A 24,820-nucleotide genomic window follows, 5' to 3' on the forward strand; every position below is an offset into this window, starting at 1 on the left:
TTTGGGGAATGTTGTGCACATCAAATGTGCTTTAAATGTGCTGGCAAAGAGTACACAGCCAGAGGCAGTTTGGGATCTTATTCATACGGTCCTTTCTTTCCTTACGTCCTCTGTGTGTTCTTCTGGCCCTTGGAACACCCAGCTTTCAGGCCTTCATAAAACAGCTATTTTTTATCCTGTGAAAGCAATGCTGCTAAGTCAACAAGGAAACCGCTGGTTTACAAAGGACATTCTGCTGAAGGTTACTGATAAAAGGTTGGCCATAGGTTTCCCCGCCCTTCTCTCTCATTTCTTCAGGGCATTTGCTTAGACACTCCCCTCCTTCTGTGCCAACAGAAGACATTTCATTGGAAACACAAATTCATTTTTCTCACTCGAGTTTTGCCTTTTGACACAAAAGTGTTGATCAGTTTCAGCCTGGAACCAAGAACTGAACAAGCACAGAAGCAGAAAATGGCACTTAGCAAAGACCGTGGCATTACAATGAACGATGGGAACAAAATCCCCGTATTGGGGTTTGGAACATATACCCCAGACACTGTAAGTACCACATTTAACTCTCAGCTTGTTGTAACTTGTTTTTGAAGAGCAAAATGCCTGCCAGCTGCTGAGTGCTTCATACATTGCAAAGCACTGCATGGGATACCTCCCCTGATCTGAGAAGCCATTTGTGCATGAGAACTTCTTAGGTCACAGCAGCCAAGAATGCAACAGATGCCTTGCAGCACATAAAGCGCTGCTTCTCGTTCATCAAGGGTCCTGAGCCAGCAGATTCAGGAGCAAATACTGTTTTGTGCAAGACTTGGCTGGTTTGTAGCTGAGAAACAGTTTCCAGTGTGAATTTCTGCAGGGTTCAAAATCCCCAGTGCAAAATGTCTAGTAATATTTAAAAAAATCTTTCTATAGAACTATAAGTGCCCACTATTACTTTTATTGGGAGTAATACTATTATCCAAAATCACCAGACATTAGCTAACTATTTTGGACACTAACAATAAATATAGAATCAATTCTTTATCCAAACCATCTTCATTTCTTCCATTCCATATCACCAGCAATGCAAATGAAGGGATCGGTGTCGATTCTTATTATATAATTAAATTAATTTCTAGGAATATCATGAATTTACCAAATAAAAGCTACCACTCAGTTTTTTTGAAGGAATTCCCCTTTTTCCCTTTTTCCAATTCATATTTACTCCATTCACATATAAAGTGAGGGTAGAATCTATTTTATACAAAGACATACATGCTGACGAAGAGACTTCCTCAATCCCTTCTTAGATATCTCATCTACTGTCTTAACAGATTTTTTAAAAAAGAGCATTCTACAAACTGTATGTGTCAACAGTGTTCCACTGTTTAAACCAAAATAACTGACAAGTTAATTGATTGCTCGTTTTAAATCCTGGATGCCATTCGGTGGCACAATGTTATTTGGCATAATACAACGCATATAAATCACTTTTTCGCATGTTTTTTCTTTATTTTTATTTGATGACTCAGGTCTAGTATGACAATGTCCACCGACAATCATTGTTACTTTGATATGAATTTCTCCACTGTGGCAGAAACCTTAACTAACTTTTTCAACTTTTCAACTGGTAGATTCAAAAAAGCAAGTGTGAGGAGGCTACAAAGATAGCAATAGAATTCGGCTTCCGTCATATTGATGGCGCATATGTATACCAGACAGAGGAGCACGTTGGGCGGGCCGTTCGTGTGAAGATTGCAGACGGAACAATAAAAAGGGAAGACATTTTCTACACTGGAAAAGTGAGCGAATTTGGCAAATTTTTTTACAAAAAATGAGTAAAATATAGTGCCTGCATCATGATGCTATTTCACAGACATTATTTAACAAAATCAGAGCAAAATGCCTCTCCCTATATAAACCTACCCAGACTCTGCATTTATCCTCTGAGGCTCTGCTTTGTATGCTTCCTCCATGTGAGGCTCGGAGGGCGGCAACACGAGAACGGGGCCTTATCTGTTGGGGGAATGCTCTCTGCAGGGTTCATCATACACCTCTAGGTACCAGGCAAATATAACCAGGCCTTGGGCTTATTAATATTCTACACCCTGTTTAAACCTGTTTGTGGGAGGATGGATTACAGTTCTGTTGCTTCTGTTTTGACTATTTATTTGTGCTTTTATCTTGTGCTTTTTTCTTTGTGAACTGCTCCAAGATCTTTTGATGAAGGGCAATATAGAAATTTAATAAATAGTAAAAATATTATTTATAATCAATAATGGTTTTAAAATTGCTTTACCTCACCACAGCAATTCAGAATACTCTTCAGAACAATATTTGAGTTTGCCCTTAACACTGTGCATACCAGAATAGTCATCTGCCACAGCTATATGGTCCCGAGACCCAAAAACTCTATGGCTGTGTGAAAATATAAATATCTTTATAATTTTGACAGCTTTGGAGTACCTTCCACCGCCCTGAGCTGGTTCGGAAATGCTTAGAAGAATCACTGAAGAAACTTCAGTTTGACTACATGGATCTGTTCATAATTCACAATCCATATTCTATGAAGGTAAATCATTATTGATGTCATAATTGAGTACTTGAGCAAGTATTGAGTACAATATTTGAATGTGGGCCTGTTAAAAATATTTTATTCCCGGAAGGAACATTGGGAATTGTCATTTCCTAGAGATGCTGACAGTTCTCTGCTAGAACATATCTTAATCAAAGAATGGTCGCTCCCAAATTTTGGGGGAGAAACATGCCAGTTAAAGAAAACCTTTGCACATAATGAGTACATTAACCACATAGGCATCATAAGAAAGAAATTGTGTGCAGAGCAGGACTTGGCGAGGGGGCGAGGGAAGAAAGAAAATGGGTTGGAGAGATGGGGAGACAGACCTGTCCTTGTGATTTGAGTTTCCCACAGATCCCTGCACTGTGGTATCAGCCCCTGCAAGGTGAACTCCCTCTTTATCCCTCTTGAATAAACAAGAATGTGAAATGTGGTCTTGTGATTTGAGTTTCCCACAGATCTATACACTGTAGTACCGGCCCTTGCAAGTTTATCTCCCTTTTTCTATCACTGTCATTGGTATTAGATAATATTACAGAGATAAGAGAACTTCTAGTACTGAAATGCACTTATTCCCTCCGCCTCCTTCTTTTCCAGCCTGGGCCAGATTTAATTCCCATGGGAGAAGACAAAAAAATGATTTTTGACAACGTAGATCTTCGTCAGACATGGGAGGTAGGTGCCTGGGATTAGGAAATCCAGCCCTTGAGTCTTTCAGATGCAGAGCACAGTAGCCTTTCACCAGAGAAGGCATGTCCAGAACAATGACTCACACAATGGCTCCTATGAGAGCTGGTGAACTATAAGACTCCAATCTTAATCTGGAAAAAGGTGTGGCCTCAGCTATTCAACAAACACCACTCAACAAACATGTCATGTTTTCTTTGCCAGGCAATGGAGGCGTGCAAAGATGCCGGCTTGGTGAGGTCCATCGGAGTGTCCAACTTCACTCGTAAGCAGCTGGAAATGATCCTGAACAAGCCAGGGTTGAAATACAAACCAGTGATAAACCAGGTCAAGTCTGATTGCTTTTTTTAGTGGTTTCTCCAAGCACAGTTGAAAGCTTCTTTATTTAAGTTCTTTTGTGAGAGAACCTTTGTTTTGACGAACACAGCCATTCCCTTGAAAAACTTGCTAAGGTTCCAGTCACAAGAAGATATGGTTATGAGTTGTGGGGTGGACTCCCCTAAATTCCAGGAACCAGTAATGGGTTCTCATTTAATCAAGACCTCTGAATCCTCAGACAGAAGAAAGTGTGGAGAAGTCCATAATGTTTGAAACAGGCATCTCAGGTAGAAGGAGGTCTGCAAGCAGTCAGGGCCCACACAGCCTCTTGTGGGGACTCGGGAAGTTCTCAGTTGGGGAGCGAAGGGCTTTTGAGTTAGGCATCTGGGCGAAACTGCTGCGCACAAGCAGCCCTGATTCACTTGGGCACTGGTGTATATCATATAACCTACACTCTGGTTTCACCTCAGATCCCCCCCTCCCTTATATCATATAACCAATGAGACCCTGATAAAGAAGAATCCCAGATGATATAGAGCAGGCTTCCTCAAACTCGGCCCTTCCAGATGTTTTTGGCCTACAACTCCCATGATCCCTAGCTAGGAGGACCAGTGGTCAGGGATTATGGGAATTGTAGTCTCAAAACATCTGGAGGGCCAAGGTTGAGGAAGCCTGATATAGAGGCATCTGCTCAGCTTGATGCTCAACGTAGAAAATTCAGAGACTGAGTGGGCAGAAATAGAGACACTGCAGGCAGGACAGTGTGATCAGGATATTTCCAACAAGGCTGGAGCGACAGGAGATTGTGGGAGAATAAGCCCTGTCCCTCATATCCATCTAATACACATTTCACAAGTGAGGAGTGTGGCAATGGAAACCACAATTGCAAGAATGGTCATCTAAAGATTCTGATACATCAGAAAGTAAAACACACTTTAAGAAAAGTAATACTGGGATATTTCAAGAAATAATAGCATGGTTCTGCTTTTCTGTCTTTCCTTTATTTCACTGTATTCTTTGTTTCATCTGAATTCTCACTTTGGGGTTGTGTTGGGGGATTTTGAATCCACAGGTTGAATGCCATCCTTATCGGAACCAAAGCAAGCTGCTGGCCTTCTGCAAGTCAAACAATATCCTCCTGGAAGGATATAGTGTCCTGGGATCCCAAAGGGACCCAAGATGGTAAGAGTTGAAGCCGAAATGTTTGGGAACCACCTCAGGTACCATCTAGGCCCACTATTCCCCAGCATCTACACCAGCTCTTTAGTTTGCATTCTGGGCCCCACAATTAATAAAGAGCATCGTGGTGAATACCAGCACCAGGACCTTTTCTGTAGTGGCTTCTCAATTGGGGAAATCATTCCACAAAGAGATCTACAAAGCTCTTCCCCTCCCATTTTAGATATTCTCAGAAACCTTCCTATTGCTAAAGTGTTTTTTTATATATATATAACTGCTTGACTTCTCCCAAACGTATGTTTTCAAATGTTGCGGGCAGGGGGCTATTTAATAATTTCTGCTTCTGAAATGTTGTGCTGTTTTTAAATCATATTTATATTATGTTTAATGTTGCTTAAGCAGTAGAATGGCAGAGACGAAAGGACCCTGTATCCAGGCTTACATTTACTGTAAATAATTATAGCATTTCTCTTTTTACATAGCTTGTTTTGTATGTCTCAGAATTTTAAATTGTATTGTTTTTATCTATATTGGAAGCCACTTAAATGCTTATTTTTAACAAGTGGGACCAGCAAGAAATATTGAGTTCTCCTTCAAGACAATGAGCAGTGCATTCCTCCAGGATCCTCCATTTCATTCGAACATCAACTCTCCAGCAGGCACACAGGATTCTTTGGGCCTTTCTTTCCTGCCTTAGGTGTCCCCCTTCCAAATACTGATTGTATTTAAGCAAAGAAAAAAACCTCCCTTTTGTGCACAGATGCTACCATTTTGCCTACAGAATAATCCATAGGCAACGTATGAGTTTGCGATTTATTAGAGCATGATACTAAAAACTAATATTAGTTCAAATCCACTAACCAAGCTCTAAATACAAAATATTTAGTGTATTTTGCATGGACTAAGCCAATACTGTATTAATTTTAGAGTGAGATTTATATATTCTGGACACCAGAAACACACCTTCTCTCCATGTTGCTTTCCGGCAGGATAGATCAAAACACTCCTGTCTTGCTTGAAGACCCTCTGTTAGTTGCGATCGCCAAGAAGTACAACAAAACCCCAGCTCTCGTGGCTATTCGCTACCAACTGCAGCGTGGCCTGGTGGTCCTGGTGAAGACCTACACCAGAAAGCGAATTGAGGAAAACGCCCAGGTAAAGCAGTATTTATTAATCCATTTAAAAACAATACCGAAAAAGAAGGTCATTTGGACACTGTGATCTCACGGGTCACATGACACATGCAGGAGTACGGGAGGGAAGATGCACATCTTGGTTTGGGGACTCAAGAAGTTGGAGGAGTTTCCAGCAGTGGGTATTCAGAAGAATCACTGCCTCAGACCGTGAAGTCAGAGTGCAACCATCATGACTAGCTTCCATTAGTATTCTTATCCACCATGAACTTGTCTAATGTTTAAAGCCATCCAAGTTGGTGGCTGTCACTGCCTCCCATGGGAGCAAGTTCAGTAGTTTAGCTATAAACTGCTTAAAGAACCTCATTCGCTGGACTATGACTTCCATCATCCCTGGCCATTGGACATGATGGCTGAGTCTGATGGGGAGTTGGAGTCCATCCACATCTGGGGGGGCCACAGTTTCCCCACTCCTGTTCTATTGCAAACCTACATTACTATGCATATAAAATTCCCTCAATGGGAGGACATCTGGACTGAAGCTGTCGAATGAAGGAATTCGAAGGTGGTAGCAAAGTTCACTTTGGTTTCTCTGTGGCTGGAAAAAGGTGCACAGCTCTGAGGTGCAGAAAGAAGACATGAGTAAAAACCACCTCAGCATTTTATTTTCTCCCCCTGACAGGCATTTACTTTCCAGCTGTCTGAGGAGGATATGAAATCCATTGATGGCCTTCACAAAAGCATGAGCTTTTTAAAAGCGGAAATGTAAGTCACATTTATATAGTAAGCATATAAATACATAAAAGTGGTGCACGCAAGAATTGATACTGCGAGAGCAAAAGGAAGAAAAGATCTGGCATCCATCTCTTCTCTTCATAGAGAATAAGGTGAAATTATAGAAGGAATTACTGTGGAGATTTTGTACGAAAGCCCCATGCATAGTTGGAGTGGAGCGCATTTTGAATTTCAGCCTCCCAGATATTCATCAGAGCGGGCATTTGGTGGCAAACTCGGGGAGCTTACAATGCACTGTGTGAAATGGTCTCATGAAGTAATGGCTGGCAACAGATCTATTTTTGTTCCTTCTGCATCTTCCACACCCCTGACTGTTGACTCTCTTTTCTTTTGTTTCAGATTTGCTGATCACCCACAATATTACCCACCAGATGTGGAATAAGGACCTGTCCTCCATCTCCAATTTATCCCCTTCTGAACCTGGGTCCTTTTGCGTGGAAAACATTTGTTCTAACTAGGGGTGGGCAAATTTGTCAGTATCAGTTCTTCCCAGCACCCCAGCGGCTCATTTTCCACTCTTCAGTTCCTCACATCTCCACATCAGTTTGGGAATTTTGAAAATCTCTTGAAAATTCATCATTGTAAATTTCTCCTACCATCCACAATTTTCTTTGCATTTTTGGCTAAACTAAAGCGTGTATTCTGTAACTGAACAACTGCACCACAAAGTTCAGAGAATTGCCACTTTATTTTGGATAACTGCATTTCGATTTGCATGTTGGCTCAAGAAGTGTGAGCTGTGTAGTTTCTCATTAAAATGTGAACAAAACTAAACTCCTCCTCCATCCCTAGTTCTTTCTAATGTGTCAAATAGCAGTTTCAGGGGGGTGATTCGTATACTGAAAATAGCACAAGGGGGGAGGATTAACATTCATAAAAAGAAGCAGCTGCATAGCCTGAGATTTATTGCCAAGATGATTTGAAATAACTTCAGAAAATAAGAAGAACCCTGCTGAATCAGGCCAGTGGCCCATCTAGTCCAGCAACCTGTTTTCCAAGTGGCCAACCAGATTTATTTATTTATTTATTTATTTATTTATTTATTCCCTGCCCATCTGGCTGGGTTTCTCCAGGCACTCTGGGCGGCATCCAACGGAATATTAAAATACAATAACCTATTAAACATTAAAAGCTTCCCTAAGCAGGGTTGTCTTCAGATGTCTTCTAAAAATCAGGTAGTTGTTTTTCTCTTTGACATCTGGTGGGAGGGCAGGACATGATGGGAAACTTCTAAATTACAAAGTCGCTGCTTCCACTTCTGAGGAAGGGATGGGCAGGAATGACCATGGCTGGCTCTGAGGTCCTCTGCTGGCTGTGAGGAGTAAAGAGCACAGGGTTTCATTTGTCTGCCAGCACAACCTGAAATGACTTCTGGCCATGTTATACACATGCATTTTATCCTCTGGAATCTGTAACAATATTCAAAATGTCCTTGCTGAAATCATTTGTTGCTACTTGCTGTCTCCCACTCAGCCCCTGCTTTGCGTAACCTGAACCCTCCAGTAAAGGCTGAGGCTGTGGACACTCTTCCTTTTAATCTGCATTCAGGCTGAGCGTTGCGCACACGGCGCCATGTTCCACTCAGAACACCCAGCTTCGTTGGGTTAACAGATGCCTCCATATATTTCATTTATTATTTTGTTTCTGAGCATACGTGTTTTCGTTTCAATACTACAGCCTGAAGAAAAGGTCTGCATAGGTTTTAGGCTTGCTTTTCCTATGTTTAACATTTACTAATCTAACAAAGAGGTGAAGTTTCTTGATCAAAGATTGCAATAGGCCTCTGCATTACTTTATTGGAACGCTATTATTATTATTATTATTATTATTATTATTATTATTATTATTATTATTATTATTAATCAGACAGCTATTATTTATCTTGTGAAAGCAATACTACTAAGTCAGCAAAATGGAAACTGTGGGGCATCAAAGGATATTCTGCTGAAAATTTCTGGTAAAAATTTGGCCAAAGGTTTCCCTGCCCTTCTCTCTCATTTCTTCAGGGCATTTTCTTAGACTTCCCCCTCCTATCCTGCCAACAGAAAACATTTTATTGGAAACAGGAACTTCATTTTTCTGACTCGAGTTTTCTATTGAATTTTAAACAGATTAAGCTTTTATCATCTTCAGGCAACTGACAGGCAATCCATAGATTTTATGTAGAAATGCATACAATTTTGCAAAAAAGTATTACCATTTAAACCTCTAGCATGAAGTCGTAACCTCATTAAAGAAAAGAAAGTACACAGCCTCTGCTGCATTATTTTCCGCATTCCTTAATTTCTTCTATGCTAATCTATTGTACAGTGGTACCTCAGGTTAAGTACTTAATTCGTTCCGGAGGTCCGTACTTAACCTGAAACTGTTCTTAACCTGAAGCACCACTTTAGCTAATGGGGCCTCCTGCTGCTGCTGCGACGCCAGAGCACGATTTCTGTTCTCATCTTGAAGCAAAGTTCTTAACCTGAAGCACTATTTCTGGGTTAGCGGAGTCTGTAACCTGAAGCGTATGTAACCTGAAGCGTATGTAACCTGAGGTACCACTGTATCACAAACAAAAGGGAAATCACCAATCAAAGCTATTGGTGTTTTGGAGGGCACTGTGGTGAAAATTTCAAAACTTTGGTATAGTTAACATGTGCCATTTGTAAGCACTGCAACTCTTTGTTGGAATCACATTAATCCAAAGTCTGGAGCAAGATAGGAAGTGTCCCTGCCCTTCTTTGTAGATTCAACAGAACACTGGCTTAGACGCTTCCCTTTCATCATGTCCAAGGAAGATGTTTCCTTAAAAATGCACACTGTTCATTTTTCTCACTCGAGTGTCTGCTTTCAGCAGAAGAATGTGGTAAAATTTCAGTCTTGAGTCAAGTACTGAATGGGCACAGAAACAAAAATGGCCGTCAGCAGAGACCATGGCATTACAATGAATGATGGCAACAAAATCCCTGTACTGTACTGGGATTTGGAACCTATTCTTCGGATCCTGTAAGTAAAACGCTTGAATCTCATAATTGTAGCAATATGTTTTTGAATAGCAAAATGCCTGGCACTATGACCGAGGGGCAGGTAGTAGCAGAGCTCAGGCACTGTTTAGAGATAGCAAAGGAACAATAAATTTGCCAAATAAAAGCTACCACTTCTTTTAGAAGGAAAATTTCCTTTTCCAATTCATATGTCTATTCCATTAACATATAAAATGAGGGTGGGGTCCATCTTACATAAAAATATACAGGCAGATGAGGGGAGCTGGACATCCTTCCTTCCTCTTGCTATTCTCTCAGTTCCTTCTTGGATATCACTCCTGTTTCAGAAACATTTTGATTTTGATTTTTTTTAAAAGCATTCTGCAAACAGCATATGCCTCAACATACACCTTTTATCCAAAATAACTGACAATTTGATGAATTGCTGGTTTGGAATCCTTTAATTATTGCAGAGGTTAAAAGATAGCAAAAGGCAAGGAGGTAGGAAAAAAAACTGAGTCGTCTTCCTAAATCAACACAGGTAGGGAAGGATGGGATATATAATCCATCAGACTGCCAAATAAATCATCACAGGCCAGAAATCAGTATGTGGTAACCTAATTTCAGTGGATAGCTGGGTCTGGGAGCTACCATTTTTATTTCCCACAATGCAACTAGAAGTGATACTACTGAAGGGGGGGCATTGTAGAGCAGCCTTGACTGGAGCATTGTTGCCATTGCCAGCCACAACCACTTCACCTACATGAGAGGGAGCCCACCAGAGGACCCAGGCATCCTCTCAGGAGGTAACTGGAACTCAAATGTTAGTTACAGGTACTCTTTCATACAGAGTACACCACTGAAGCAGAGACTGTAACCAGCTTTTTACCTTTTCAGCTGCCAAGCTAAAAGAACTAAGTCTGAGGAGGCTACAAAGATAGCAATAGAAGTCAGCTTCCGCCATACTGATGGCGCCTATGAGTACAAGGCTGAGAAACAAGTTGGGTGGTCCATTTGTGAGATAATAATAATAAATAATAATAATAATTTATTATTTATACCCCGCCCATCTGGCTGGGTTTCCCCAGCCACTCTGGGCGGCTTCCAAAAGAATATTAAAATACTATGATACATCAAACATTAAAAGCTTCCCTAAACAGGGCTGCCTTCAAATGTCTTCTAAAAGTCTGGTAGTTGTTGTTCTCTTTGACATCTGGTGGGAGGACGTTCCACAGGGAGGGCGCCACTACCGAGAAGGCCCTCTGCCTGGTTCCCTGTAACTTGGCTTCTCGCAGTGAGGGAACCGCCAGAAAGCCCTCTGCACTGGACCTCAGTGTTCGGGTAGAACGATGGAGGTGGAGACGCTCCTTCAGGTATACTGGACCGAGGCCGTTTAGGGCTTTAAAGGTCAGCACCAACACTTTGAATTGTGCTCGGAAACGTACTGGGAGCCAATGTAGGTCTTTCAAGACCGGTGTTATATGGTCTCGGCGGCCGTTCCCAGTCACCAGTCTGGCTGCTGCATTCTGGATTAGTGAGAAGATTTGAAAATGGAACAGTTAAAAGGGAAGACATTTTCTACAATGGAAAGGTAAATGAGTTGTTTTTTAATAATATTTTTAAATTAACTTTTCAAATTTTACAAATTCTTTTAAACAACCATCAAAACAAATCTCTCATGTCTGTTGACTTCCCATCCACCCTTCCATCATGCTCTTTTCTTACCTTATGAAGCTGCTGCATTTCTTATAGTTTAGCCATTGATGTTGTTGTTTAGTTGTTTAGTCGTGTCCGACTCTTCGTGACCCCATGGACCAGAGCATGCCAGGCACTCCTGTCTTCCACCGCCTCCCTCAGTTTGGTCAAACTCATGTTAGTAGCTTCAAGAACACTGTCCAACCATCTCATCCTCTGTCGTCCACTTCTCCTTGTGCCCTCCATCTTTCCCAACATCAGGGTCTTTTCCAGGGAGTCTTCTCTTCTCATGAGGTGGCCAAAGTATTAGAACCTCAGCTTTCAGGATCTGTCCTTCCAGGAGCACTCAGGGCTGATTTCCTTAAGAATGGATAGGTTTGATCTTCTTGCAGTCCATGGGACTCTCAAGAGTCTCCTCCAGCACCATAATTCAAAAGCATCACTTCTTCGGCAATCAGCCTTCTTTATGGTCCAGCTCTCACTTCCATACATCACTACAGTGGTACCTCTGGTTAAGAACTTAATTTGTTCCAGAGGTCTGTTCTTAACTGAAACTGTTCTTAACCTGAAGCACCACTTTAGCTAATGGGGCCTCCCGCTGCCACCATGCCACTGCTGCATGATTTCTGTTCTCATCCTGAAGCAAAGTTCTTAACCCGAGGTACTATTTCTAGGTTAGCGGAGTCTGTAACCTGAAGCGTCTGTAACCTGAAGCGTCTGTAACCTGAGGTACCACTGTACTGGGGAAACCCTAGCTTTGACTATACGGACCTTTGTCGGCAAGGTGATGTCTCTGCTTTTTAAGATGCTGTCTGTGTTTGTCAAAGGTTTGTCATCGTTTTTCTCTTAATTTACTTGTACTTGTCCTGCGCTCTTCCTCAGTAGCATGTTGGACGCCTTCTGACCTGAGGGGCTCATCTTCCAGCGTCATATCTTTTATATGCCTGTTGTCTTTGTCCATGGAGTTTTCTTGGCAGGGATACTGGAGTGGCTTGCCGGTTCCTGCTCCAGGTGGATCACATTTTGTCAAAACTTTCCACTATGACCTGTTTGTCTTGGGTAGCCCTGCATGGCATAGCTCATAGCTTCTCTGAGTTATTCAAGCCCCTTCACCACAACAAGGCAGTGATCCATGAAGGAGAGTTTAGCCATGATATACATTAATTATAAATTATTAAACTGCAATTCTCATCTGCTGCTTTACTTCAAATTGTGCATACATTTTAACATAACATTGCGGAAAGGTGAGTTTGAATTTTATTTCATTTATGAACAATTATCATTATCGAGGTGCATATTTCACAGGCATTATGTAATATAGAAAGGGCAATATGCTGGCTAAAAGATTGTAATAAATTAAAATATAAATCATTAGCAATAATATATGTGAATTTTGTTTTAAACATAATATTTTTATTCCTTTGCTTTTTTTGGCTATCAAGATACAACAGTTTTTTAAGGGTGCCTGAACGCTGCATAGGACAAAGCGTGTTCTCCTTCATGGAGAGCACGTGTTGCGGTGGGGGCTGCCATGACACTCCAAAGTTGGGGGAGGGATAATTGATCGTTGGCCACTGATGCAATTGGGGCTTCCCTTGTTGCTGGGAAGAAGTTAATGTTGCCATTTGTTGATTGACAGCCAGAAATGCTAAAACTTCTTGCACTAGGCTAGGGCTTCCTCTTTTCGCCCATGCATCAGATTGCCCGTCCCTCCCTCCCTAGAATAGGGTTGTTCGCTTTGACCTTGCTATGCCTGTCATGGGGTCGTCTGCTTTGGAGCAGGGGCCCGGTAGGAATTTTGTCCATCTGGCTGATTGGCTGGGGCCATTTGGGTTTTGCCTACTGCGTAGCAAATCGTCACAACTTGTAAGGTTCACGGTTAGGCATTGGTTTATGGTTTGGTTGGTTGAGGGGCATGGATTGGCTGTGCCTGCCCCTCTAATGCTGCTGCTGCAAGGGATTCCGTTAAAGGAATCAGGGGCTAACTATTGCTTGTCCACTCTGTCAAGGGGGCTCGGGCCATAGCAATGAGCTCCTGGTTGCATTTGGGGTGAGGGCAGATTCCCTGCTCCGCGTAACCCCCAAGTGTATTCCCCCATTCTGACTTTCGCATCGTGCGGAATGTCAGTCTGTCCCCCATGGTGGGGGCAAATAGTCGCAACCAATGCCTAAGCAACCACTCACAAATTTGTATTTTAATAAAGTTGTGGCCAAAATTATGCCAAAAAATCTTAAACAAAAATTCTGTTTGATGTGTGAGTTATTAGGGTGGCCCTGGGGACCTCGAAACGCAAATGCTTAAGTCCGCTCACCCCTCTGCTTTCCTTTATTGGAATGCAAAGAAGAACAAGAAGAACAGGAACAAGAACAAGAAGAACAAGAAGAAAGCTATTATCTATTCTGTAAAAGCAATTCTGAGAAGACAACAATGTAAGTTGCAAGTGTACCAAAGGACATTCTGCTGAAAATTACTGATAAAAATTTGGGCAAAGGTCCACGCCCTTCTCTCTCATTTCTTCAGGGCATTTGCTTAGACACTCCCCTCCTTCTGTGCCAACAGAAGACATTTCATTGGAAACACAAATTCATTTTTCTCACTCGAGTTTTGCCTTTTGACACAAAAGTGTTGATCAGTTTCAGCCTGGAACCAAGAACTGAACAAGCACAGAAGCAGGAAATGGCGCTTAGCAAAGACCGTGGCATTACAATGAACGATGGGAACAAAATCCCCGTATTGGGGTTTGGAACCGCTTCCCCAGGCACTGTAAGTAAAAGATTTAACTCTCACAATTGTAGTAACTTGTTTCTGAAGAGCAAAATGCCTGCCAGCTGCTGGGTGCTTCATACATTGCAAAGCACAGCATGCGATGCCTCACCTGATCTGAGAAGCCATTTGTGCATGAGAACTTCTTGGGTCACAGCAGCCAAGAATGCAACAGGTCCCTTGCAGCACATAAAGCTCTGCTTCTCATTCAACAAGGGTCCTGAGCGAGCAGAAACAGGAGCAAATAATGTTTTGTGCAAGACTTGGATGGTTTGTAGCTGAGAAACAGTTTCCAGTGTGAATTGCTGCAGGATTCAAAGTCCCCAGTGCAAAATGTCTAGTGATATTTTTAAAAATCTTTCTATACAATTGTAAGTCCCCACTATTACTTTTGTTAGGAGTAACAATATTATCCAAAATTACCAGCCATCAGCTAACTATTCTGGACACTTCTTCTTTACCTTTGATGTGTCTAGTCCCTGGGACTGAGGGGGTAGGTTGACAATGTCCACTGATACTCAATGTGACTTACAGGTACCCTTTGATATAAATTTCCCCACTGAAGCAGAGACCTTGACTAACCTTTTCACCTTTTCAAACGGCAGGTTCCAAAAAGTAAGTGTGAGGAGGCTACAAAGATAGCAATAGAAGTCGGCTTCCGTCATATTGATGGCGCATATGCATACCAGAATGAGGAAGACATTGGAAGGGCCGTTCGTGCAAAGATTTCAGATGGAACAGTAAAAAGGGAAGACATTTTCTACACTGGAAAGGTGAGTTTGGTATTTTTTATTTATTTATTTTTTATTTTAAAGGGTAAAATATAGTGCCTGCATCGTGATGCAATTGCATAGTTCACAGACATTATTTAACAAAATCGGAGCAAAATGCCCCTCCCTATATAAACCTACCCGGATTCTGTGTTCATCCTCTGAGGCACTTCTTCATGTGCCTCCTCCATGTGAGGCTCGGAGGGCGGCAACACGAGAACAGGGCCTTTTCTTGTAAGGCTCTCCATTTGGGGAATGCTCTCTGCAAGGAGGTTCATTATACACCTCTAGGCGCCAGGAGAAAATGTTCCTCTTCAACCAGGCCTTGGGCTGATTCATATTCTACACCCTTTTTAAACCTGTTTGTGGGAGGAGGGATTACAGTTTTGTTGCTTCTGTTTTGACTGTTTATTTGTGCTTTTATCTTGGGAACTGCTCCAAGATCTTTTGATGAAGGGCAATATAGAAATTTAATAAATAAATGGTAAAAATACTGTATATTAGCAATGATGACTTTAAAATTACTTTACCTCACCACAGCAATTCAAAATACTCTTCAGAACAATATTTGAGTTTGCCCTTAACACTGTGCACACCAGAATAGTCATCTGCCACAGCTAAAGTGTCCCGACACCCAAAAACTCTATGGCAGTGTGAAAATATAAATATCTTTATAATTTTGACAGCTTTGGAGTACCTTCCACCGCCCACAGCTGGTTCGGAAATGCATAGAAGAATCCCTGAAGAAACTCCAGTTTGACTACATGGATCTGTTCATAATTCACAATCCATATTCTTTGAAGGTAAATAATTATTTATGTCATAATGCAAGTATTGAGTACAATATTTGAATGGAGGAGAGAGAGAGAGAGAGAGAGAGAGAGAGAGAGAGAGAGAGAGACTACTAAAATATTTGACAACCTCAAGGAACATTGGGATCTGTCATTTCCTAGAGATGCTGACAATTCTCTTCTAGACCATATCTCAATCAAAGAATGATCGCTCCCAGATTTGGGGGGAGAAACCATGCCAGTTAAAGAAAACCTTTTCATATACGGATGACATTAACTACATGGGCATCATAAGAAAGAAATCATCTGCATAGTAGGACTTGGCGAGGGAGCAAGGGAAGAAAAAAAGGCTTGGAGAGATGGGGAGACAGACCTGTGCAGAGAGAGAAGACAGTTTGTTCTATGGGGAACAGAAAGAATTAAAGCATGTTTGGGGAACCTGTGGCCTACCAGATGTTGCTCAATTGCAACTCCTGTCATCCCTGATCATTGTCCTTGCTGCCTGAAGCTGATGGGACTTGGAGGCCAGCAAAGCCTGGAGAAACACTGATTGCCAACCACTGGATTAAAAGAGACGATACTGAGTTAATATTGCAATGTATTTTTTTTTCCTGGCTAAAATAGCACTGCATCCCTCTTGAATAAACAAGAATGTGAAACGTGGTGCTAGTGATTTGAGTTTCCCACAGATCCTTGCACTGTAGTACTGGCCCTTGCAAGTTTATCTCCCTTTTTCTATCACTGTCCATTAGTATTAGATAGTATTACAGAGATAAGAGAACCTCTAGGCCTGACCAGCAGTTATTCCCTCCGCCTCCTTCTTTTCCAGCCTGGACCAGATTTACTTCCCACAGGAGAAGACAAAAAAACAATTTTTGACAACGTGGATCTTCGTCAGACATGGGAGGTAGGTGCCTGGGATTAGGAAATCCAGCCCTTGAGTCATTCGGATACAGAGCACAGTAGCCTTTCACCAGAGGAGGCATGTCCAGAACAATGACTCACACAATGGCTCTTATGAGAGCTGGTCAATTATTGCACACTCTTGGGAGTATATGAGTGAGCCTCCAATCTTAATTGGGGGGGGGGAGTGTGGTCCCAGCTATTCAACAAACACCACTCAACAAACATGTCATGCTTTCTTTGCCAGGCAATGGAGGCGTGCAAAGATGCTGGCTTGGTGAGGTCCATTGGAGTGTCCAACTTCACCTGTAAGCAGCTGGAAATGATCCTGAACAAGCCAGGATTGAAATACAAGCCAGTGATAAACCAGGTCAAGCATGTTTGCCTTTTGTAGGGGTTTGTTCCAAATGCTATTGAAAGCTTATTTATTTAAGCTCTTTTTGTACGGACAGGCAGAGACCCCCCAACCCCGGGCAACACCCGAGTGGAATAATGACTCAAGACAACTTGTTATGGGATTAAAATTTGGCCACAACTTTATTAAAGCTTCAAATGTAGGGAGACCTTGGCTTAGGCATTGGGCGTTTATCCCTCCCAGTCCCCGGGCTGGGGATCTGGGGAACATCAGGGTTATCCAGAATGTGTGGGGATTGGGCTGGCTCTGGAGAACATCTGTTCAAGCAGAGAGCCCGCCCCCCATTTTGCCACCGTTGCAAAGGAGAACAATGACAACCTATTGGCGTATGGCCAATGCCTCCCCTCAAAACAACCCCTTTAATGGGGAACCCTGGGATCGCCACCGCAGGGGGTGCATGGGTCACCGCTTCATGCCCCACCCCCAATTTAGGGAAGATAGACTAAAGGATTCTGCCCAAGGCCTGAAACCGCAAAAGTTGTGACGTTTTGCTAAGGGGAAGGCAAAACCTGCCAATGCAGGAGAATTCCTTTCCAGCCCTTCAACAGCGACCATAACGTAGCAGCGTCTACATACCTGTGAAGAAAAGGTTAGCCTGCAAAAGAAGGCTTAACTGAGGGAGGGCAGGGTGGGAGAAGCTCTGAAGCCGACTGAGAACTCCCAGATAAGTTCCGCCCACTATTATGTGGGCAGGGCGATCCCTCCCCTTACCTGGCCAACTCTCTCCTGGCAATGCCTCCCCAGCTGGGACTGGGTAACTAGACCCCTGTGTTGCAATATAGACAAGCTGAACAATATAACACAACATGATGGCCAATAACAATGGCACTAAACATCAGAAATTACAACCAAAGTCTCTAAATCTTCTTCACCAGTCACGCTAGAATAATTCAAAAGTTCGATATATACATCATCTGTCACCAAATATCGCCGGAATAGAGTTTCCAGATAACCAATCTGTTTCGTTCAATGCTTCATCAGCCAATCTTGATCGATTCTTCATCAGCCAGACTTGTAAGAATTAATATGAGAAGGATGCAGTTCAATTTCTTAACAAGCCAATCCTACATGTAAACAAGTATAAACGCTGTAGAAAATATGCTCTGGATCAGTGCTCATATGATACTGTAGTCTGTATTAGTCTATAAATAGTGTTTAGTGCCATTGTTATTGGCCATCGTGTTGTGTTATATTGTTCAGCAAGATTGGGTAACTGGCAGAGGTAGGCGGCTACCTCCAGGTGTCCATCCTGGGGGGGGGTGAATCTAGGTTGTACTGCCGGGAGCCGCATGGGATGGGGGGGACTGTGCACAACCACGCAAAAGGCGCCCCCCATTCGATATGGGGAGTGGTCATTGTGAGAAGACCTTTGCTTTGACAAACACAGCCATTCTCTGAAAAAACTTGCTTAAGGCTATAAGGTCGCCGATCCAGTCACAAGAAAATATGGTTATGAGTTGTGGGGTGGACTCCCCTAAATTCCTGGAACCAGTAATGGATTCTCATTTAATCAAGACCTCGGACAAAAGAAAGTGTGGAGAAGTCCATAATGTTTGAAACAAGCATCTCAGGTAGAAGGAGGCCTGCAAATCATCAGGGCCCACACAGCCTCTTGTGGGGCCTCTGGAAGTTCTCAAGTGGGGAGGGAGGGGCCTTTGATTTAGGCATCTGGGCAAAGTTGTTGCACCCAAGCAGCCCTGATTCACTTGGACACTGGTGTATATCATGTAACCAATCAGACCTTTCTGCTCAACATAGAAAATTCAGAGAGTGAGTGGGCAGAAATCGAGACACTGCTGGGAGGACAGTGTGCCCAGGATATTTCCAACAGGGCTGGAGTGACAGGAGATTGAGGGGGAATAAACCCTGTCCCCCATCTTCAGCTAACACACATTTCATGGATAAAGAGCGTGGCAATGGAAACCACAAATGATTGAACGGTCATCTAAAGATTCTGATACATCAGAAAACACAGCACACTTTAAGAAAAGTAACAACTGGATTGTCAGGATTGCAGAACCCTCATATAAGAATCTGCCGCTGCCTGAAGAGCACATTCCAGCAGAGTCAGAAGAGAAGGAGGAGGGAGAGAATGGAATGCAAGTTGCCAGGGAAAGGAGCAGACAAGATCTTGGTGAGGGGTGAGAAGATACAGTGAGGGAACCCACAGAGAGTGGCAGCTTGTCAGAAAGGGAACATGAGCCAATCAGCTACAGACTTAGCCAGAGGGGAGGCTTACAAGACAGAGAGAGGGAGAAGCAGCACAAGAAGAGTAAGAGAAAGGGAAATCAGAGTCCAGTCGAGTCATCGTAGGCTGTTATGGAGGCTGCTCGGGAGTCAGCTGCCGGACTTTCCGTTGGTTCTTTGCAATAAATCATCCTTTTTAATTAGCCGGACTTGTGCGTTTTAAGTGCCTCTGACATGGATATTTCAAGAAATAATAGCATGGTTCTGCTTTTCTGTCTTTCCTTTGTTTCACGGTATTCTTTGTTTCATCTGAATTCTCACTCTGGGGCTGTGTTGGGGGATTCTGAATCTGCAGGTTGAATGCCATCCTTATCGGAACCAAAGCAAGATGCTGGCCTTCTGCAAGTCAAACGATATAATCATGGAAGGATACAGTGTCCTGGGATCCCAAAGGGATGCAAGTTGGTAAGAGATGAAGCCAAAACGTTTGGGGACCACCTCATGTACCACCTAGGCCCACTTTCCCCAGCATTCAGATCAGCTCTGAAGGTTGTACTTTTGGTCCCACAATTAATAAAGATCCTTGTGGTGGATACCAGCACCAGGGCCTTTTCTGTAGTGGCCCCACAATTGGGGAACTCATTCCACAGAGAGATTTACAAAGCTCTTCCCCTCCCATTTTAGACATTCTCAGAAACCTTCCCATTGCTGAAGTGTTGTTGTTTTTTTCAACTTACATTTTTATTAGTTTTCATCAAACATACATTCCAGTACATTCATTGTATTAATACATCTCATACATAACATTAGCTCTGTTGAGCTTTGGACTTCCTTCCTCATATATTTTCATTATGTCACATATTTTATACATTTATCTATTTGATCATAAGATGTTGAAGTTAATCAAATCCTGCCAGTGTCTTTAAAGATTTACAGTTGTCTCTTATATAATCCAAGTATTTACTCCAATTTTCATAAAACTTTTGTTCATCCTGATCTTTTATTCTCCCCGATATTCTAGCCAGTTCCGCATAATTAATCATTTTGACCTGCCATTCAGTAATAGTTGGTATTACTTCTGTTTTCCAATTCTGGGCTAACATAGTCCTTGCTGCTGTCGTGGCATACAAGAATAGGTTTTTATCTTTCTTTTTAACATCTTTTCCAACTAGTCGCAGTAGAAAGGCTTCGGGGTTTTTTTTTAAAGTATACTTAAACTTTTTTTAAGCTCATTGTAAATTAATTTCCAGAAACCTTTCACTTTACTGCAATTCCACCACATATGGAAAAGATCTCCTTCTACCTCTCCACATTTCCAACATTTCTTATTTTTCATTCTGTACATCTTTGACAGTTTTACCGGCGTGAGGTACCACCTGTATATCATTTTCCATACATTTTCCTGTAATGCCGTACAAGCCGTAAATTTTAAGTTCACGTTCCATAGTTCTTGCCAGGCTTCTAATTCTATATTATAAACCAAAGTCTATGGCCCATTTAATCATAGCCTCCTTCACCTCTTCATCTTTAGTATACCAATTTAATAATAACTCATATATTTTGAATAAAAAATTCCTTCCAGTAGCACCTTAAAGACCAACTAAGTTAGTTCTTGGTATGAGCTTTCGTGTGCATGCACACTTCTTCAGATACTTCACTTCTTGGTATCTGAAGAAGTGTGCATGCACACGAAAGCTCATACCAAGAACTAACTTAGTTGGTCTTTAAGGTGCTACTGGAAGGAATTTTTTATTTTGACTATGGCAGACCAACACGGCTACCTATCTGTAACTCATATATTTTGGACATTGTTTTATTTTTGCTTTCTATAGTATCTATGTGAAATTTTGATTTTTTATCTTCAAATCCCATCCTCTTTTTATCTTCTTTTAATATTGCATTAATTTGATGATATTGTAGCCATCCACTCAGTAAATTCTCCACTTCTTCATATGGCTTTAACTTTGGGCCTTGATTAGTTTTCCTAAGCAATTCTTCATATGTAGATCTCTTTCCTTCCATGTTAATTTTCTTAATGGTTAATACATCTATTGGAGATATCCACCAGGGGGTCTTTCTTTCTAGTAGATTTTTATTTCTCTCCCATACCTCATACAATGGTCCCCTAAATGCATGGTTTCGAAATCCTCTGTGAACTCTTACTTTATCGTACCACAGGTACAAGTGCCACCCGTACCTGTTATCATGGCCTTCTAGGTCTAGGAGATCTGGGTTGTCCAACTTTATCCAATCTCTCACCCAGGTTAAACAAGCAGCTTCATAGTATATCTTCATGTCTGGTAGAGCGAAGCCTCCTCTTTCTTTTTTATCCACCAAAATCTTCATTTTTATTCTTGGCCTTCTGCCCTGCCAGACGAATCTTGCTAAAGTTCTCTGCCATTCTTTAAATTGTTTAAGTCCTCTGATCACAGGGATTGTTTGGTACAAAAATAACATTCTGGGTAGAATATTCATTTTAATCACTGAGATTCTACCTAAGAAGGTTAGTTTTATATATATATATATATAGCTGATTGACTTCTCCCAAACGAATGTTTTTAAATGTTGCAGGCAGGGGGCTATTTAATAATTTCTGCTTCTGAAATTCCGTGCTGTTTTTCAATCATGTTTACATTATCTTTAATGTTGATTTAAGCAGTAGAATGGGAGAGATGAAAGGGCCCTGCACCCAGCCTTGCATTTAAATAATTATAGCATTTCTCTTTTTACATAGCTTGTTTCGTGTGTCTCAGAATTTTAAATTGTATTGTTTTTATCTATATTGGAAGCCACTTAAATGCTTATTTTTAACAAGTGGGACCAGCAAGAAATATTGAGTTCTCCTTCAAGACAATGAGCTGTGCATTCCTCCAGGATCCTCCATTTCATTTGAACATCAGCTCTCCAGCGGGCACACAGGATTCTTTGGGCCTTTCTTTCCTGCCTTAGCCCGCCTGCCCCCCCCCCCAATACAGATTGTATTTAAGCAAATAAAAAACCTCTCTTAAAACATGAATTAGTTCAAATCAGCTAACTGACCTTTAAATACAAATTACATAGCATATATTGGATGGACTAGGCCAATACTGTATTAATTTTAGAGCGAGATTTATATATTCTGGACACCAGAAACACACCTTCTCTCCATGTTGCTTTCCGGCAGGATAGATCAAAACACTACTCCCCTGCTTGAAGACCCTCTGTTAGTTGCGATCGCCAAGAAGTACAACAAAAGCCCAGCTCTCGTGGCTATTCGCTACCAACTGCAGCGCGACCTGGTGGTCCTAGTGAAGACCTATACCAGAAAGCGAATTGAGGAAAATGCCCAGGTAAATCAGTATATATTAATCCATTTAAAAACAATACTGAAAAAGCACATCATTTGGACACTGTGATCTCACGGGTCACATGACGCGGGAGGGAAGATGCGCATCTTGGTTTGGGGACTCAAGAAGTTGGAGGAGTTTCCAGCAGTGGATATTCAGAAGAATCACTGCCTCAGACCGTGAAGTCAGAGTGCAACCATCATGACTAGCTTCCATTGGTATTCTTATCCACCATGAATTTGTCTAATGTTTAAAGTTGGTGGCTGTCACTGTTCAGTGGTTTAGCTATGCACTGCATGAAGAACTTTCTTTGCTGGACTATGACTTCCCTCATCCCTGACCATCATACATGATGGCGAAGACTGATGGGGAGTTGGAGTCCATCCACATCTGGGGGGCCACCATTTCCCCACTCCTGTTCTATTGCAAACCTACATTACTATGCCTATAAAATTCCCTCAGTGGGAGGACATCTGGACTGAAGCTGTTGAATGAAGGAATTGAACTTTGGAAGGTGGTAGCAAAGTTCACTTTGGTATCTTTGTTGCTGAAAAAGGTGCACAGCTCTGAGGTGCAACAAAAAGGCATGAGGTAAAAGCCCCTCAGCATTTTATTTTCTCCCCCTGACAGGCATTTATTTTCCAGCTGTCTGAGGAGGATATGAAAGCCATTGATGGCCTTCACAAAAGCATGAGCTTCATAAAAATGGATATGTAAGTCATATTTAAATAGTGTGCATATGGATACATAAAAGTGGTTTACTCAAGAATTCATACTGCGAGAGCAAAAGGAAGAAAAGATCTGGTATCCATCTCTTCTCTTCATAGAGAATTAGGTGAAATTATAGAAGGAATAACTGTGGAGACTTTGTACGAAAGCCCCATGCATTGTTGGAGTGGGGTCCAAGTGTACGGACAAGTGTCCATGTCGCAGAATCATAGAATTGTTGACTTGAAGGGACCACAGGGGTCATCTAGTCCAGCCTCCTGCAATGCAAGAATCTTTTGCCCAGCATGGGGCTCAAACCCGTGGCCCTGAGATTAAGAGTTTCCAAGCTCTACCAACTGAGCTATCCCAGTCCTATTTGACCCTAGACAGGCTTCCAAATACCCTTGAGACCAATGCCATACAATGATGTGCAGACATTCCCAGGAGCATTTGATGGGGGGAAGATGGCTGCCTCATGCATTACTGCCAGTAAGGGACTCCCAAAACAGCATTTGTCCTTCTGCCCCTACCTGAAAGTCTCAGAAAGACACTGGGGAAGAGGAGGGAGACCTTTGACCCAACCCTTTTGTACCACTTTGATCAGCAACCAGGGCTGTGTTCATCATCTAGGGGTTATTTTCTCTAGTGAGAAGACGGACATATGATCATCTCGATATTGCAAGTTTTAGATTGTAACATGATGGACCATTTTTACTTCCAGCCTCCCAGATATTCAGCAGGGTGGGCATTTGATGGCAAACTCAGGGAGCTTACGTCTCATGAGGCAATGGCTGGCAACAGATCAATTTTTGTTGCTTGTACATCTTCCAACCCTTGAGTGTTGACTCTCTTTTGTTTTGTTTCAGCTTTGCTGGTCACCCACAGTATTACCCACCAGATGTGGAATAAGGACTCGTCTCCCATCTCTAATTGATCTCGAATTCTTAGGAACCACCATAGTTCCATTGCACTCACAGTATCAAAAATATGTTTCAGCAAAAGTTAAATCTGCTCTAACAGAGCTTTGCAAATGATTCCTGGCTTTAATCTGGAGGTAAAGGAGAAATAGGGAAATACGAGGAACCTTGTTGTTGACACTTTCAGAGCTACCAGTTTCCACTGCACACATATTGGTTTAATAAGCATTCCCTCTGCTGGAGTGGCAAATTTAGAAGTGTGGAAGCTTATAGGCACATCCATATGCACTGTCCAGAAATGCAGGCAACTGTGTTAATCCTCATATACACCAGCATGCATACACCCCAAAAGAGCTTCAGTATATAGTATAATATTTCATTAGGATCTGCTGACAGTCATATAACTCTATTGAATTTTAAACAGATTGAGCTTTAATAATCTTCAGACAACTGACAGGCAACCCATAGATTTCATGTAGAAATGCATACAATTTTGCAAAAAAGCATTACCATTTAAACTTCTATCGTGAAGCCGTAACCTCATTAAAGAAAAGAAAGTATACAGCCTCTGCTACATTGTTTTTCCCATTCTCTAATTTATTCTATGCTAATCTATTGCATCACAAACAAAAGAGAATTCTGAAACCCTTTCTACCACATCACTAACTTGTCAGACCATGAAAGCTCCATCAGTTATCCGATGACTTCATCT

The 24,820-nt window shown here is 41.9% G+C and overlaps 1 protein-coding gene across 6 annotated transcripts in view; it reads left to right on the forward strand.

The window, feature by feature from the left end:
* The first annotated feature begins 49 nt into the window (after window positions 1–49).
* LOC310686948 (aldo-keto reductase family 1 member C3-like) overlaps window positions 50–24,820 on the forward strand; it is a 41,409-nt gene continuing 16,638 nt past the window's right edge. The window contains exons 1-10 of one of the 6 annotated variants that reach the window (XM_083461512.1): window positions 11,163–11,223; window positions 13,962–14,091; window positions 14,697–14,864; window positions 15,548–15,664; window positions 16,482–16,559; window positions 16,803–16,925; window positions 19,513–19,622; window positions 22,321–22,486; window positions 23,114–23,196; window positions 24,058–24,675. In XM_083461512.1, the coding sequence (XP_083317638.1) occupies window positions 11,183–11,223; window positions 13,962–14,091; window positions 14,697–14,864; window positions 15,548–15,664; window positions 16,482–16,559; window positions 16,803–16,925; window positions 19,513–19,622; window positions 22,321–22,486; window positions 23,114–23,196; window positions 24,058–24,100 (1,059 nt within the window). In that variant the 5' untranslated portion in view covers window positions 11,163–11,182 and the 3' untranslated portion in view covers window positions 24,101–24,675. Of the gene's footprint in view, window positions 541–1,607; window positions 1,776–2,428; window positions 2,546–3,148; window positions 3,227–3,442; window positions 3,566–4,628; window positions 4,739–5,724; window positions 5,891–6,550; window positions 6,634–7,002; window positions 7,438–11,162; window positions 11,224–12,121; window positions 14,092–14,127; window positions 14,362–14,696; window positions 14,865–15,547; window positions 15,665–16,481; window positions 16,560–16,802; window positions 16,926–19,512; window positions 19,623–22,320; window positions 22,487–23,113; window positions 23,197–24,057; window positions 24,676–24,820 lie in introns of those variants that run through there. The other 5 variants (XM_083461515.1, XM_083461513.1, XM_083461514.1 and 2 more) reach the window with 5 other exon arrangements.

Source organism: Podarcis liolepis, assembly GCF_965112155.1.
Source record: "Podarcis liolepis genome assembly, chromosome: 10".
NCBI lineage: Eukaryota > Metazoa > Chordata > Lepidosauria > Squamata > Lacertidae > Podarcis > Podarcis liolepis.